The 14,402-nt window shown below is 38.0% G+C and overlaps 1 protein-coding gene across 1 annotated transcript; it reads left to right on the top strand.

Moving 5' to 3' along the window:
- The first annotated feature begins 1,298 nt into the window (after positions 1-1,298).
- Positions 1,299-14,143, top strand: LOC107684691 (H(+)/Cl(-) exchange transporter 5-like). Its single transcript, XM_016481015.1, is given in 13 exon segments — positions 1,299-1,630; positions 2,547-2,664; positions 2,666-2,721; positions 8,185-8,336; positions 8,461-8,560; positions 8,699-9,009; positions 9,136-9,342; positions 10,021-10,101; positions 10,200-10,745; positions 11,726-11,912; positions 12,003-12,401; positions 12,836-13,052; positions 13,202-14,143. Coding segments are annotated over 12 exon segments (2,424 nt in total). The 5' UTR covers positions 1,299-1,630; positions 2,547-2,587; the 3' UTR covers positions 13,293-14,143.
- Positions 14,144-14,402: the final 259 nt, after the last annotated feature.

Raw genomic sequence — 14,402 nt, 5'->3', positions numbered from 1 at the left:
TAATGTGGGTGGTGCTGCAATATAAAAATGAAAACATTACATGCACCAAACTGTTAAAAAAAATTATAATAATAAAAATATATGTACCACTTAAATCTGTGAAATTTACTGTAAAAATGGCAGCTGTGGTTGCTAGAACTTTACCATTCAAAATATGATAAAAATGTGTATGGATGTAACTTAAATTTACTGTAAAAATTATACTTCATTAATTGAAATAACAGATGTGATGAATCAAAGTTGATCACAAATAGCTTTTCCACAAGCTGAGGTAAATATAGAAGGTAAAATAATAAAATGAATATACATTTAACAACATACAATGTAACAATATACATAACTGATAGCATAATAACTAAGAAGAAACATAATGATTAAAATGAAAAACCATCAAATGTAAGCTGTCACATGGAATTCTGGCAATGTACTTTTCCCCCCACTGACTTGATCTTTTCACTTCCAAAAACTGTACATTTAGCAGTATTTTACTTTAAAATGGCATGAAATATCTCATTAAGTTTATTACAATTTTCACCATCTAGTAATGGAACTTACAAGTTTTAACAATGAACAGTCTTTTACTGTTAAAATTGCAGTCATTTTACAGTGCAGATTTAATATTGGGATTTTGAAGGGAAGCTATTTGACAACAGATAATACAAAGATGATGCTTATCTCTTTTTCAGAATTTTAAAATAACTTTTAAGAGAAAAGTATGTCCTCATCTCTCTAAATCAATAGGTCATCAAGTTCACTCAGATAACATATGGCCTGTTCATACCAAGAATCTTGCACGCCATTGCATCAGTCATTTCAAGTATGAATAAAATTAATAAAATGAATATAAAACATGGCACAGGCAGAATAATATAACAGATACTATAAGATTGCAACATTCATTTGCTTGGTCTTGTAATTAATTATTTATTATGCATGCCGTTTTTATTTGTCACAAGCAGGACCATTAATTAACTTAATGGTGGGAAAATTACAAGAAGTGGTGATCAGTAATAGGGCAGATAAACATTTTAAACATTCATATAGGCTTCATTTTAAATTTAACTCTAAATTAATTTAATAATTTTAAGAACTTTAAGCCTATGTAACGCATCATGCTGAACGACTCACACTGGTGACCGGTGAAAGTTCAGTATGTGCTCCAAATGACAGAACAGTGTGATCCAGTCCCACAATTTGTTTAAATATTTGTTTCGAAAATCTGTGGACTATCACTTTTTTGTTATGATTTCATGTTTTTATAGGGAACAGTCTTGATGCCGTTTAAAGAGATAAAACAAAGTCCATACGGTTCGTGACAACATAAAGTCCATTAGGTTCAGGACAACACAAAGTCCGTGAAGTTCAGCAGCACGTAATTGTGGTAACAAATGTAATCACGCTGCGTGATCACTGTCGGCTCAAATTGTTTCCACTGTCACCTATAGATGGCAACAAGGATGTGCTGCTAATGAGCTGTTTATTTTTCTCTGGTATGACACACCAACCAACCAACTGTGAGAGACATTCTTAATCGAATACTGAAGTCTAATCTTGTGTATCGGCACTCGGCTATACATGTCGAACGGAGATTGTACGTCATTGGCATCGGCGCTTGAGTGACACAAACAAGGTAAATGTTTAGTAGTTTCACTTTAATCTAAGTACAGGTAATGTACGGCATGTTAACCTTATAAATATGTTTTGGAACTGTTCCTTTTGATGCCATTAAGCCACGGCTCTTAAGTTTATGAAAATTACAGCTGGTTTGCATGCAACCCTTTAGCTATCCTGCTAACCAGCCCCATGAGTATTTTTGGGAATTTGTCATAATAGTTCCTCATTGCTGACAGCTTGAAGCAGGTTAGGAAGTGTGTTATAAGCGCTCTTTCTACGCCATTTGACGCAATCGAATATATAACTTGGCTCTTGTTTTTTGCAAGCTAATTGGCTAAGCTAAAATGACCCATATCTGAAGTTTGCTGATGTCATTAGCTTTGGTTTAGTAACTCGGATGGTAAACCTTAAATCTAAGCTGCTACTTTTATTAGCTAAATATAGTACACACAAATGTAAATATTGGGGGAAATACGTTTTTTTTTTTTTTACTTTAAAGGCAAATTTGAAAAATAAGAGAGCTATAAATACTTCGTAAACATTTTAGTGTTTTAATTTAATTTATTTTGTTTTTGTTTATTTATTTGTTTTTCTTTATTAGTATTTTTAATCCTAATTTTTCCTCTGGCTGTATTTGTAAATCTTTAAAACCAATGATAAAAAATAATTTAAAAAGATAAACCTTTAATAACTTATATTACAGTTAGAACGCTTTTTAAATTTTTTTCTGCTGTTCATATTAAATTATTACTATTAAATTTAAAGTTCATCTGCTTTATGTTATTTGTAATCCAGAATCATAATATATGCCATTAAAAAGCCATGGTGTAAATCATAGCTAGGTTACTATTCAATCTAGAAGTGCATGGTAAACATTAATAGTTGGGTGGATCCTGTCAAGCTTTAACTCAAATGGAGTCTCTTGTACTCAGGTCAAAGGACATTTCCATGTCCTCCACATTCTGGAGGAAAAATGGACAACACAGGCTATTGCAGCGAGAGCTTCAACAGCCTGCAGAGCGGAACCAGCGATGAGGACATGGTGGAGATCGCAGGACTTCTCCAGCACTGATGACGTGCCTCCTCTGGACCGGGACTATGGCTCAGGTGAGTGCCAGATCTGCATTTATAGTGAGATGAGACAAAGGCGATGGAAAATCGCCCCAGTGGTGACAGTGACAATTATGACATGGAGAGTTGACAATATAAGTCATATTATTTCCCCAGAGTAGCTGCCACCCAGTTTTATCCTTATTCAGTTATGTTATTTTCTTCTTGTTTAGTGTCATTCACAAGATTCCCATAGTTTTTTTTTCATTCTCTCATCATATGATATAGGTTTGGGGGCAAATGTGTAATGTATAGGTCTCTGGTGTTTGTGTGTCTGTGAGAAAATAGTGGTGAGAATTCGCTGAGGTCACAACTTTGGTATTTGCCGCCCCCTAATATAAATCCTTTTATCAGTGAGATCAAAGTGTCCCCTCTAGTTATTTCTGTTGTAGCTAGTTTCATTTTTTGAGTGGTGTCAGGTTTTCACATCCATCTGTTTCCCTTGAACTTCCTCAGTGTTTGATATCAATTGCTTTGAAGGGTGTTTGCTGTGTGATTTGGTACTTCCACACAGTATATGGGTTATTTTTTGCTTAAATACAAACATTTTGTGATAGTTTATTCATAAACAACTTTTACATTGTATGCTTTGAATCATTATGAACACTATATGGCGCAGTAAATAATATATAATTAAGCTTGGCAATTATTAACCATAGCTAGTTTTATTGCTGGTTTTGTTTTGTTTTTTGTGTGGTGTAATTTATTTCCTGTTCTTGGTACTAATAAAATCTTTCTATGAAAGTCATGTGAAGAACTGTGAACACTGGAACAGGAATGTGCAAAACCATAAATGACAACCTTTATCCCCTTTCCACTAAAAGCCCACAAGAAGTATATATGAAGCATTGAAATGTAATATATAATGCTTATTGTTTAATGCTGTTATATATTTAATAGTAATAATAATAATTTGAATAAATAATAACTTATAAATACTTATTTATTAATTAAATAGGCTACTTAAATATATAGCTAAAATAAAGTGACTGGAGCAACTGTTCAAAAGTCTTTAAGAATTTTTTAAAGTGCCGCTATTATGCCATTTCGAATATTGCCTTTCATGCAGTGTGTAATGTAGCTGTATGTGAATGTAAATGATGTGCAAAGTTGGAAAGCCGAAAGTGCATGATAAATAGAGTTATTGTCTCCCAAAAGAAAGAATCGACTCTGAACAGTAAACGAGTCGTCAGTAATTTGAATCCGACGGCTACACTTCCCTGGGTAACACATTTGCATAATGCCCACCTTAGGGGTGTGCGATATTGACAAAAAATAATATCTCGATATTACATGAATGCATTTAACCTGCAATTACACATGCATAAATAATGTTTTGATATATTAAACATAAAACGTTTGAACTTATTTAAATAATAAAAGATACCCTGAATGTGAAATTAAAATCGCCAGTAGGGGGCAGAAAGTCACTGTTAATAAGTGAGTCATTGCGATTGAACCGAGTCATTTAAACGTTTGATTCATGGTGTCTAATATGTCTCTTAATTAACTTCTTGTTTAGCACATTTCACATTTGTAATCATTCATTACAAAAAAACGGCACTCTTTGTTTAATATTGATTAACTATATGAAATGGTATAAATATATAAATTTTCTGCCATCATGTCATGAATTGTGATCATTCTTAAATGCATTTGTCATTGCGATTGAACCGAGTCATTTAAACGTTTGATTCATGGTGTCTAATATGTCTCTTAATTAACTTCTTGTTTAGCACATTTCACATTTGTAATCATTCATTACAAAAAAACGGCACTCTTTGTTTAATATTGATTAACTATATGAAATGGTATAAATATATAAATTTTCTGCCATCATGTCATGAATTGTGATCATTCTAAATGTATTGTAGACTGAATCATGCAGTGAAAGAACGCATTCTAAATGCGCACGCGCACTAGTTTAAACTTCACGTAATGTATGCGTGCATTCTGTAGGGGTGTTTTGAAAGGTTTTTGCAAAATACTCGATAACGTCAAATCACACATCGTTAAAACAATGATTAAGATATTATCGCAGACGATATATATCGCACACCCCTAGCCCACCTATGTTCTACGTTAGTCGGCCGCAAGCAACTTACGGAAAAATACGGAAGTATGGCATAGGTGTATCGTTTCCGATGCGCGCTGTAAGCGGTAGACCAATCACAACAGACTGAGCCATCTGACCAGTCAGAGCAGAGTAGGCTCAAGGAAAGGAGGGGTTTAGAGAGACTGAATCTTAGAACTGCTTCTAATGAATCATTTGAGAATTGTTGGAAGATGAGGTGATATTAAATGGCATATTTTGAGAAAACGAAAGCGTTTTTTGACCTTGCATGCACGTAAACCTATTGTAGGAGACACCCAAAACAATATTAGGAACCTAAAAAATGGCATAGTAGGGGCACTTTAAATAAATAATACTTTTATTCAGCAAAATTGATCAAAAGTGACAGTAAAGCCATTTATCATTTCAAATAAATGCTGTTCTTTTGAACTTTCTATTTATCATAGTCATAGAATACTGAAAACAAATATATCACACTTTCCACAAAAACATTAAGCAGCTGAACTTTTTTCAACATTACGACCCGCTCATTTAAGGTTGCAACATAAGAGCGATCAGACAACAAAGTCTAATGAAAGCAAATTGTTTTATTAAATTAAACTATTACAACAACAATTAAAGGGTTAGTTCACCCAAAAATGAAAATGAGTCCATAAATTACTCACCCTCAAGTCATCCTAGGTGTATATGACTTTCTTCTTTCAGATGAATTCAGTCGGAGTTATATTAAAAATTGTCTTTGATCTTTCAAGCTGTTTAATGGCACTCAGTGGGTGTTGCAGTGCATCAGTCCAAAAGAAGTTAAATAAAAAGCACCCATCCATAAAAAAAAGTGCCTCACACGGCTCCGGGGGGTGAACAAAGGCCTCCTGTAGCGAATCGATGCGTTTTTTGTAAGAAAAATATCCATATTCAAAACGTAATAATCACTTTAATCTAGCTTGCGCCAACAGTTGTACACGGAAGCAGCTCCAGGAGGATGACGTAAGATGTCGGCGTTGCGCATGCGCTGGTGAGTCTCGTGAAAACCAACGTTTGTTTACAGGAGCAAAGGAAGCAAAGTTTCCTTACTTTAGCAAACGAAAACCAGTCTCCTCTTGGCTTATATCAAAATCCTGCAACATTCTTCTTTACAAATCCTTGTTTTGTACTTATAATTAGTGACCATTGTTTTGTTTTGATCTCTCTCCCCTGTGCTTCCGCGTTCGTCACTTCTGAGCGGCGCATGCGCAACGTTATCCGCCCGGAGCTGCTTCCGTGTACAACAGTGAGCGCAAGCTAGATTAAATTGATTATTACGTTTTAAATATTACAAAAACGCATCGATTCGCTACAGGAGGACTTTGTTCACCCCCCGGAGCTGTGTGAGACACTTTTTATTAAGGATGGGCGCTTTTTATTTCACTTCTTTTGGACTGATGCACTGCAACACCCACTGAGTGCCATTAAACAGTTTTGAAAGATCAAAGACAGTTTTTAATATAACTCCGACTGGATTCGTCTGAAAGAAGAAAGTCATATACACCTAGGATGACTTGAGGGTGAGTAATTTATGAGCTAATTTTCATTTTTGGGTGAACTAACCCTTTAATAGTGACAATAAATGGAAGTCTAGGGGTATCAAAGAAAATAATTAAATTAGTAACAACAAAACTTTAACTACATGATATAAGAAATGCCAAAAGGAACAAACAAGAAAAGAGTCAGAAAGAGACACTCCTGAGAGAACTATCCCACCGGGAGTGCCTACCCCAAATAACTCGGAACACTCTTAAATACTCAAACTAATGATCAATTAACAGGTTGACAACCAATCAAAATCTTCCACTCTCTGCTCCAACAGGATCAGGAGACTCAGCGTCGTCACAACATTGATAATAAATGTTTCTTAACAAATGTTTCTTGAGCAGCAAATCAGCATATTAGAATGATTTCTGATGGATCATGTGACACTAAAGACTGGGGTAATGATGCTTTAGAATAAATTTGAATAAAAACCATCACAGCAATATATTTTTAAATATATTAAAATAGAACTTTTAATTAAAATTATCATTTTAAATTGTAATAATATTTCATAATGTTACTGTTTTACTGTATTTTGAAAATAAATGCAGCCGAGCGCACACTGTGCAATTTATAATAGTCCTTTACAATTGTTGCTTGTCAGACTGTACGAACATGATTCTCATGTCACACTGTAGGATCTCAGCTGCCATTAATGTCAGACTGAACGACAGTCAAGACACGTTCAAAACAGACCTGTGCAAGAAAAATCAACCCATGACACGTTCAGTGAAGGTGAGCTGCATTACACACAGGAATGAAATGGTGGCTAGCGGTGCGTGTCCACTGGCGCAGAGCAGAGCGAGTGTTTTCAGTTCATTCCTATGAAAGTTTAGCTTCACGCTTGCACGTGAGCGAGAAGCTCAGCTTCTATATAAATGAATTAAAAGCGCTCGCTCTGCTACGCTCCAGTGGACACGTACCATAACAACGAAAACTCCAGTGTTAATTTTGATCATGGCTTGTCTTTAAAAACGGAAGACAAAGACGTTCGCACTGCAGGACTGTGCGCCAAATCTTCTGACACTGCCAGAATTTCGTCGGAGGTAAAAATTTGATCTCAGCGGTGAACATGTCAAACTAATGACCAAAGACTTCAGATTTTAGTCTTTTTATTCTTTAGATTTTGTCTCAGATGGCCAAATCGTGGCCAAAATCGTATAGTGTGCACCCGGCTCTTTAAAAAAAAAAAATGCTGACTTCAGTCTTCTGAATGGTAGTTGATGTGCAGTTGATTTTGATGAGGTTATCCCACCCTTTGACTTCTGACATTAGTGGTTCCGAGGTCAAGGAAAGCAAGTTTAAAGGACTAGGTCAAATTGCTGGCCTTTTAGGAGATGTCACACTGCAGGACTGTGCGCCAAATCTTCTGACACTGCCAGAATTTCGTCGGAGGTAAAAATTTGATCTCAGCGGTGAACATGTCAAACTAATGACCAAAGACTTCAGATTTTAGTCTTTTTATTCTTTAGATTTTGTCTCAGATGGCCAAATCGTGGCCAAAATCGTATAGTGTGCACCCGGCTCTTTAAAAAAAAAAAATGCTGACTTCAGTCTTCTGAATGGTAGTTGATGTGCAGTTGATTTTGATGAGGTTATCCCACCCTTTGACTTCTGACATTAGTGGTTCCGAGGTCAAGGAAAGCAAGTTTAAAGGACTAGGTCAAATTGCTGGCCTTTTTGCTTGAAACTGTACCAGATTGGTTGAAACATCCTGTCGGTGGAAAAAGGGCTCTTGTGATCATTTTGGTATTCCACCTGAGGCCTTTAACTGTCACATCCGGTTATTTATTTTGTACTTTTGACCTGCATCTGTGCAGGAGGTTCATATGGAGCTGGAGATGGGTCCAATGGGGTTCCTAAACTGATGGATTTGCTCGATGAGCCAGTGCCTGGGGTCGGCACATATGAAGACTTCAACACCATCGACTGGGTCCGAGAAAAATCTAAGGACCGGGATCACCACCGGGAGGTGACTGTACAATCGAATCTTGTTGGGTTTTAAACATCTTCTATGCTCAGAAAGAAATGAATCATGCATGTGGTGCAATTCACGCTTGTGTTTATTTGTGATCTTCCATTTCCCTTCATGTTAGATTGCTACCAAGAGTAAAGAGTCCGCCTTGGCTCTGATGAAGAGTATCAGTGATGCCTTTTCTGGCTGGCTTCTCATGCTGCTCGTGGGACTGATGTCAGGTTGGTTTGTTTCTATAATATTAAAGCATAAGTATCATGAAGAATGATTATAGAGCACCAAATTAAAAAGAGCTTTATGAAATACCATCTGGCCTCGCCGTGGCGTTTTATAGCATGTGCTGTTCTGTTTGATTTCAGGTGCCCTGGCTGGTGGCATTGACATCTCTGCCCATTGGATGACAGATCTGAAGGAGGGAGTTTGTCTGAACGGCTTCTGGTTTAATCATGAGCACTGCTGCTGGAACTCCAATGAGACGACCTTCCAGGAGAGAGACAAATGCCCTAACTGGAAAAGCTGGGCAGAGCTCATTGTCGGTACTAATGAAGGTCCTTTCGCCTACATCATGAATTACCTGATGTATGTGTGCTGGGCGCTGCTTTTCTCCTTCCTGGCTGTGTCTTTAGTCAGGGCCTTTGCCCCGTATGCCTGTGGCTCTGGAATACCTGAGGTAAACAAAAAATTGTAGTACCAATATAATATTTAATATTACGTTTTGACACACGGGTTTTTAAATTGCTATATAACAAAGTATAGGCAACTGTTAAAATGTCCTAATTCTTGTTTGTCACTCTAGATCAAGACTATCCTGAGTGGGTTTATTATCAGGGGCTACCTGGGTAAATGGACTCTTATAATTAAAACCATCACCCTGGTGTTGGCAGTGTCATCTGGACTCAGTCTGGGCAAAGAAGGGCCTCTGGTCCATGTGGCCTGTTGCTGTGGCAACATCCTATGCCACCTGTTCACCAAGTACCGCAGGAATGAGGCAAAGAGACGAGAGGTATGATGAGTAGATGAAATTAATAAATGTGAAAAAAAAGATGGATGCTTTTTTTACTCACAGTAAATCCACCTTATAATGTTAATGCATTTTTGTGCACAAAAAATGTAATTTGCACATTAGAATTAATCAGCATTTTAAAATGATTTCTAAAGTATCATGAGCCACTGAAGGCTGAATTAATGGCTGCTGAGAATTCAGCTTTGCTGTCACAGGAATAAATTACATTTTGAAATATATTCATATTGAAAACAGTTATTTTAACTCAGAATAATATTACTGTTTTGCTGTATTTTTTTTAAATAAATGCAGCCTTGATGAACATAAGAGACCTCTTTCAAAAATATTAAAAACCGACCCCAAGCATTTGATCAGTGTTTTTAAGGATCAAGGCACTAACTTCCATCTCCCATCTCTCTCTCTCTAAAACAACAGTGACATTTGTTGTTACATTTTTGCGGCTTTCCTCTAAGGACATTCTGGTTGCCTGTTTTTGTGGTTTTATGTTTAAAACTTACTCATTGTGAGAATGTTTTTTATTGACATCATGACGACGAGACCAAACATAAGATCACATTTTATTTTTACATTTGAGGCCTTTGTTGATCCAAGCTTTTTGTGTGATGAGCTTGGCTTACTGTTTCAGTTCTGCCTTTCTTCTTTTTGTATGTTGATTAGGTATTGTCTGCCGCAGCAGCTGTTGGTGTGTCAGTAGCTTTTGGAGCACCGATTGGTGGAGTTCTGTTCAGTCTGGAAGAGGCAAGAATACTCTTAACATACAGTACTTATGTTTGCATACTCTCAGCATTATCTAGTGTAATTTTAATAACTAGAATCTCTCTCTCTTTATCCTGTAGGTGAGTTATTATTTCCCCCTGAAGACGCTGTGGCGCTCTTTCTTTGCTGCATTGGTGGCGGCTTTCACCCTTCGGTCCATCAACCCGTTTGGTAACAGCAGGCTGGTTCTCTTCTACGTGGAGTTCCACTCCCCTTGGCACTTGCTGGAACTCATACCCTTTGTCCTGTTGGGTATTTTTGGGGGAATCTGGGGAGCTTTCTTCATCCGTGCAAACATTGCATGGTGTCGCCGACGTAAGACCACGCGGCTGGGTCACTACCCTGTTTTGGAGGTGCTGGTTGTTACGGCTGTCACGGCTCTGCTGGCATTCCCCAACAGCTACACGTGTATGAGCACCAGCGAGCTGATCTCTGAGCTGTTCAACGATTGCGGCTTGCTGGATTCCTCACAGCTGTGTAACTATGCCAATGTGAGCGTCACCAAGAGCAGCAGTGATGCTCTGCCTGATAGACCAGCAGGACAAGATGTCTACACTGCCATGTGGCAGCTCTCACTGGCCCTGGTCTTTAAGATGCTCATAACAGTGGTGACCTTCGGCATGAAGGTACAGGGTCAAATCCATCCGTCAATCCAATCTTCCTTTCTTCTATCCGCTCATCTTTCCTTCTTTTCATTTTTCCATCATCTATCCATCCATCTCTCCCTTCATCTATCCAAACTTCCATCCTTCTTGCCAACCATCATCCATCCTTTCTTCCTTTCTTCTATCCACCCATCCCTCCCTCTATAAATCAACCTTTCCACCCTTTTTTCCATCCATCCATCATCTTTCTTTCTTCCATTCCTCTATCCATCATTCCTTCCTTTTTATCCATTTTATCTTTCTTCCATCCATTCATCCCTCCACCCATCCATCCTTTCTTCCATTTGTCCGTCTGTCCATCCATTCATTTTTTGTTTCTTTCTTCCATCATCCATCCTTCCTTTTTCCATCCATTCTATCATTTTCCTTCCATCCATCTTTTAACTCAACTCACATTTATTGTCAAATAATATTTCCACCATTCATACATTTCTTTCTTTGTCTGTTCCATTCTTCCTTCTTTCCTTCCATCGATTCTACTTTCCCTTCTTTCTTAATCTATCCATCCTTCCTGTCTTCCTTCATTTTATCCATTCATTATTTCTTCCATCTATCCATCTTCCTTATTCCGTCATCCATCCATCCTTTCTTTGTTATTTTAATCCATTTCTTAAAGAAATTTTCTTTATTTCTGTTGTTCTTTTTTCCTTTCTACCTTCCTTTCAACATGCATCCTTCCTTCATTTGGCATCTATCCATCCATCCATTTCTTTTTCTTTCTTTCTTTCTTTCTCTTCCATTATTTCTTCCTTTCATCATCAATCCATCCATCCTTTCATTCATATCTTCCTTTCTTCCATCTATCCATGCGTTCTATCTGACTTTCTTCCATCTCTCCCTCCATCTTAGAAAGTGTCAACACACTGTCTATTTCAAAGAATTTAGTGTTTACATAGGCTGTTTTCTGTACTGTTGTGTCCTGTGTCTGTATGTTCCTCCAGGTGCCCTCTGGCCTCTTCATCCCCAGTATGGCTGTGGGAGCGATTGCAGGTAGGCTGCTTGGTGTGGGTATGGAGCAACTGGCATATTACCACCATGACTGGGTAATCTTCAGAGGCTGGTGCTCACCTGGAGCAGACTGCATCACCCCCGGCCTCTATGCTATGGTGGGCGCTACTGCCTGTCTGGGTAAGAGTTTATTTAAATTGTCTTCTGTTAAAAATGTGCCGTTAGAGGCTTGTCCTGGTACTTTTATCCAGGCCTGTCTTTCTTTCGTAGGCGGTGTAACTCGTATGACAGTCTCTCTGGTGGTCATTATGTTTGAGCTAACGGGCGGCCTGGAATACATTGTGCCTCTCATGGCTGCCACCATGACTAGTAAATGGGTGGCAGATGCTCTGGGTCGAGAAGGTATTTATGAGGCTCACATCCGTCTCAATGGTTACCCCTTCCTGGAGCCTAAGGAGGAGTTCAGCCACAAGACGCTGGCCATGGACGTGATGCGACCCCGCCGTAGTGACCCCCCACTCTCCGTGATCATGCAGGACGGGATGAGCGTGGAGGAAGTCGAGTCGCTCATTGCTGAAACCTCATACAGCGGTTTCCCTGTGGTTGTCTCACATGAGTCTCAGAGACTTGTGGGCTTTGTGCAGCGCAGGGATCTGGTCATCTCTATTGGTAAGAGATTACAACTCTATATAGGACTTTTTTATCTATATCACCTTTCTTAGATCTTGGACTGTGATTGCTGATGATGAACATCTTGGTGGACTGAAGAAGTAGCTCAGCCAAAAATGTAAATTCTGACCTCATGTCATATCAAATCTGTAAGACTTCTGTGAAGCAGTTTTTTTTGTCCATACCGTAAAAGTCAATGGAGTTCAAAGGTAATTTGGACCCCATTGACTTTCATTGGATGAAAAATTCTTTAGAAGATTTTCTTCAGAAGTGTAACTGTAGAAAGTCATACATGTTTGGACAGAAATGAGTCGGTGACATCATTTTCAATTTTGAGTGAACTCTTCCATTAATTACTTTATTATAGGGATCGTGTGAATTATACTGTAGGTCAATCATGAGAAGGTTTATTATTCTCCATTTCACTCTGGCAGAAAATGCTCGTCAGCATCAGGAAGGTGTGGTTAGTGCCTCCCGAATCTTCTTCACTGAATACACACCTCCACAGCCACCCAACAGTCCTCCTCCGTTGAAGCTTCGTGGTATCATGGATCTCAGCCCATTTACCGTTACTGACCACACTGCCATGGACATCGTGGTGGACATCTTTCGCAAGCTGGGCCTGCGCCAGTGTCTCGTCACTCACAATGGGTAAAACCTTAGTTTGCTTAGCTTAGCATGTCAGTTTTCAAGTTCTCAACTAGAGTGTGTCCATCATTTACATATGTCAGAATTATTACACATCACATATATTTAGGTAAGCTCAATATAATTTATCTTGTTCCTTTTTTTTCCCACAGGCGTTTACTGGGCATCATCACCAAAAAGGACATTCTTAAACATATGGCCCAGATGGCCAACCGAGACCCTGACTCTATTCTCTTCAACTGAAGTGCCAAACTGGCTGTTATGAAACACCAGTCAGTTTGAAACCACCCATTGGGCAGAAAACAGCAGTCTGGCCAAATTATTTGCACTACAGAACTGTCAGTACTGGGTTAGCGTCCATTCACACTGTGAATCCATTTGTAGAGCCTTATTGGTGCAGGCGCTACAACTGCAGGATGGAGGACCTTCGGCAGTGTTTTATGCACTCCAGCAGCTAGCTTAAAAGGTGGGAATGAGTGCAACCAAGTGTTGGTGTTTGCAAGTAGTCGACCTATCATAACATATCAATGCATCAAAACATATCAGAGTATATTCCACACAAGGAAAACAGTTGCAATTATAACATTTTGTAGCATAAATCTAAATATAGACATTCACCTACCCGGCCTCTGTTGGATTGTATTACTCAAACCCAAACACCTCTGGTGAAAAGACCACATCCACATCTTTCAGAATTTAAGAGACATTCTTATGCAAGTCAAGAGGAAGTCACAAGCAATCAGTATCAGATGTGCATTGCATATTTCCCTAGAGTTCTCCTGACTTCCACTACAGAATGGATGTTAATCATAAGTTAAAACCATTATTTGTTGTTTACATGTTCATCTACATTTTTTGTCTTTTTTGATTTTTACTTTAAACGAGCACTTGCAAGTATTCCAGCATCTGAAAGCTCTCGGGACGAATGTCAAGTCTGTACCACATTTCCAGACTTTGTAATCAGTCATAAGCAGCACTGTGTAGTTTCTGCCAAGAAATTACACATTAAAATGATTAAAATTACTCTACCTCTCACACTACCATTTTACACTACAATTCAAAAGTTTGGGTTCAGTAACATTATGTTTTAAGTCTCTTCTGCTCACCAAGGGTGCATTTATTTGATCAAAAACAGTAAAACACTAATATTGTGAAATAATATTACAATTTAAAATGTTTTTATTTTAATATATTTTGAAATGTAATTTATTACTGTAATGCAAAGCTGAATTTTCAGCATCATTACTCCAGTCTTCAGTGTCACATGATCTTTCAGAAATCATTCTAATATGATCTCAAGAAACATTTCTCTTTTCAGGTTTCAATGCTGAATATAAAGTTCAAAAGAACTGC

Source organism: Sinocyclocheilus anshuiensis, unplaced genomic scaffold (assembly GCF_001515605.1).
Source record: "Sinocyclocheilus anshuiensis isolate Anshui unplaced genomic scaffold, SAMN03320099.WGS_v1.1 scaffold509, whole genome shotgun sequence".
In the NCBI taxonomy this organism is placed as follows: Eukaryota; Metazoa; Chordata; class Actinopteri; order Cypriniformes; family Cyprinidae; genus Sinocyclocheilus; species Sinocyclocheilus anshuiensis.
Note: the sequence above shows the minus strand (reverse complement) of the source record. Positions and strands in the feature narration are given on the sequence as shown.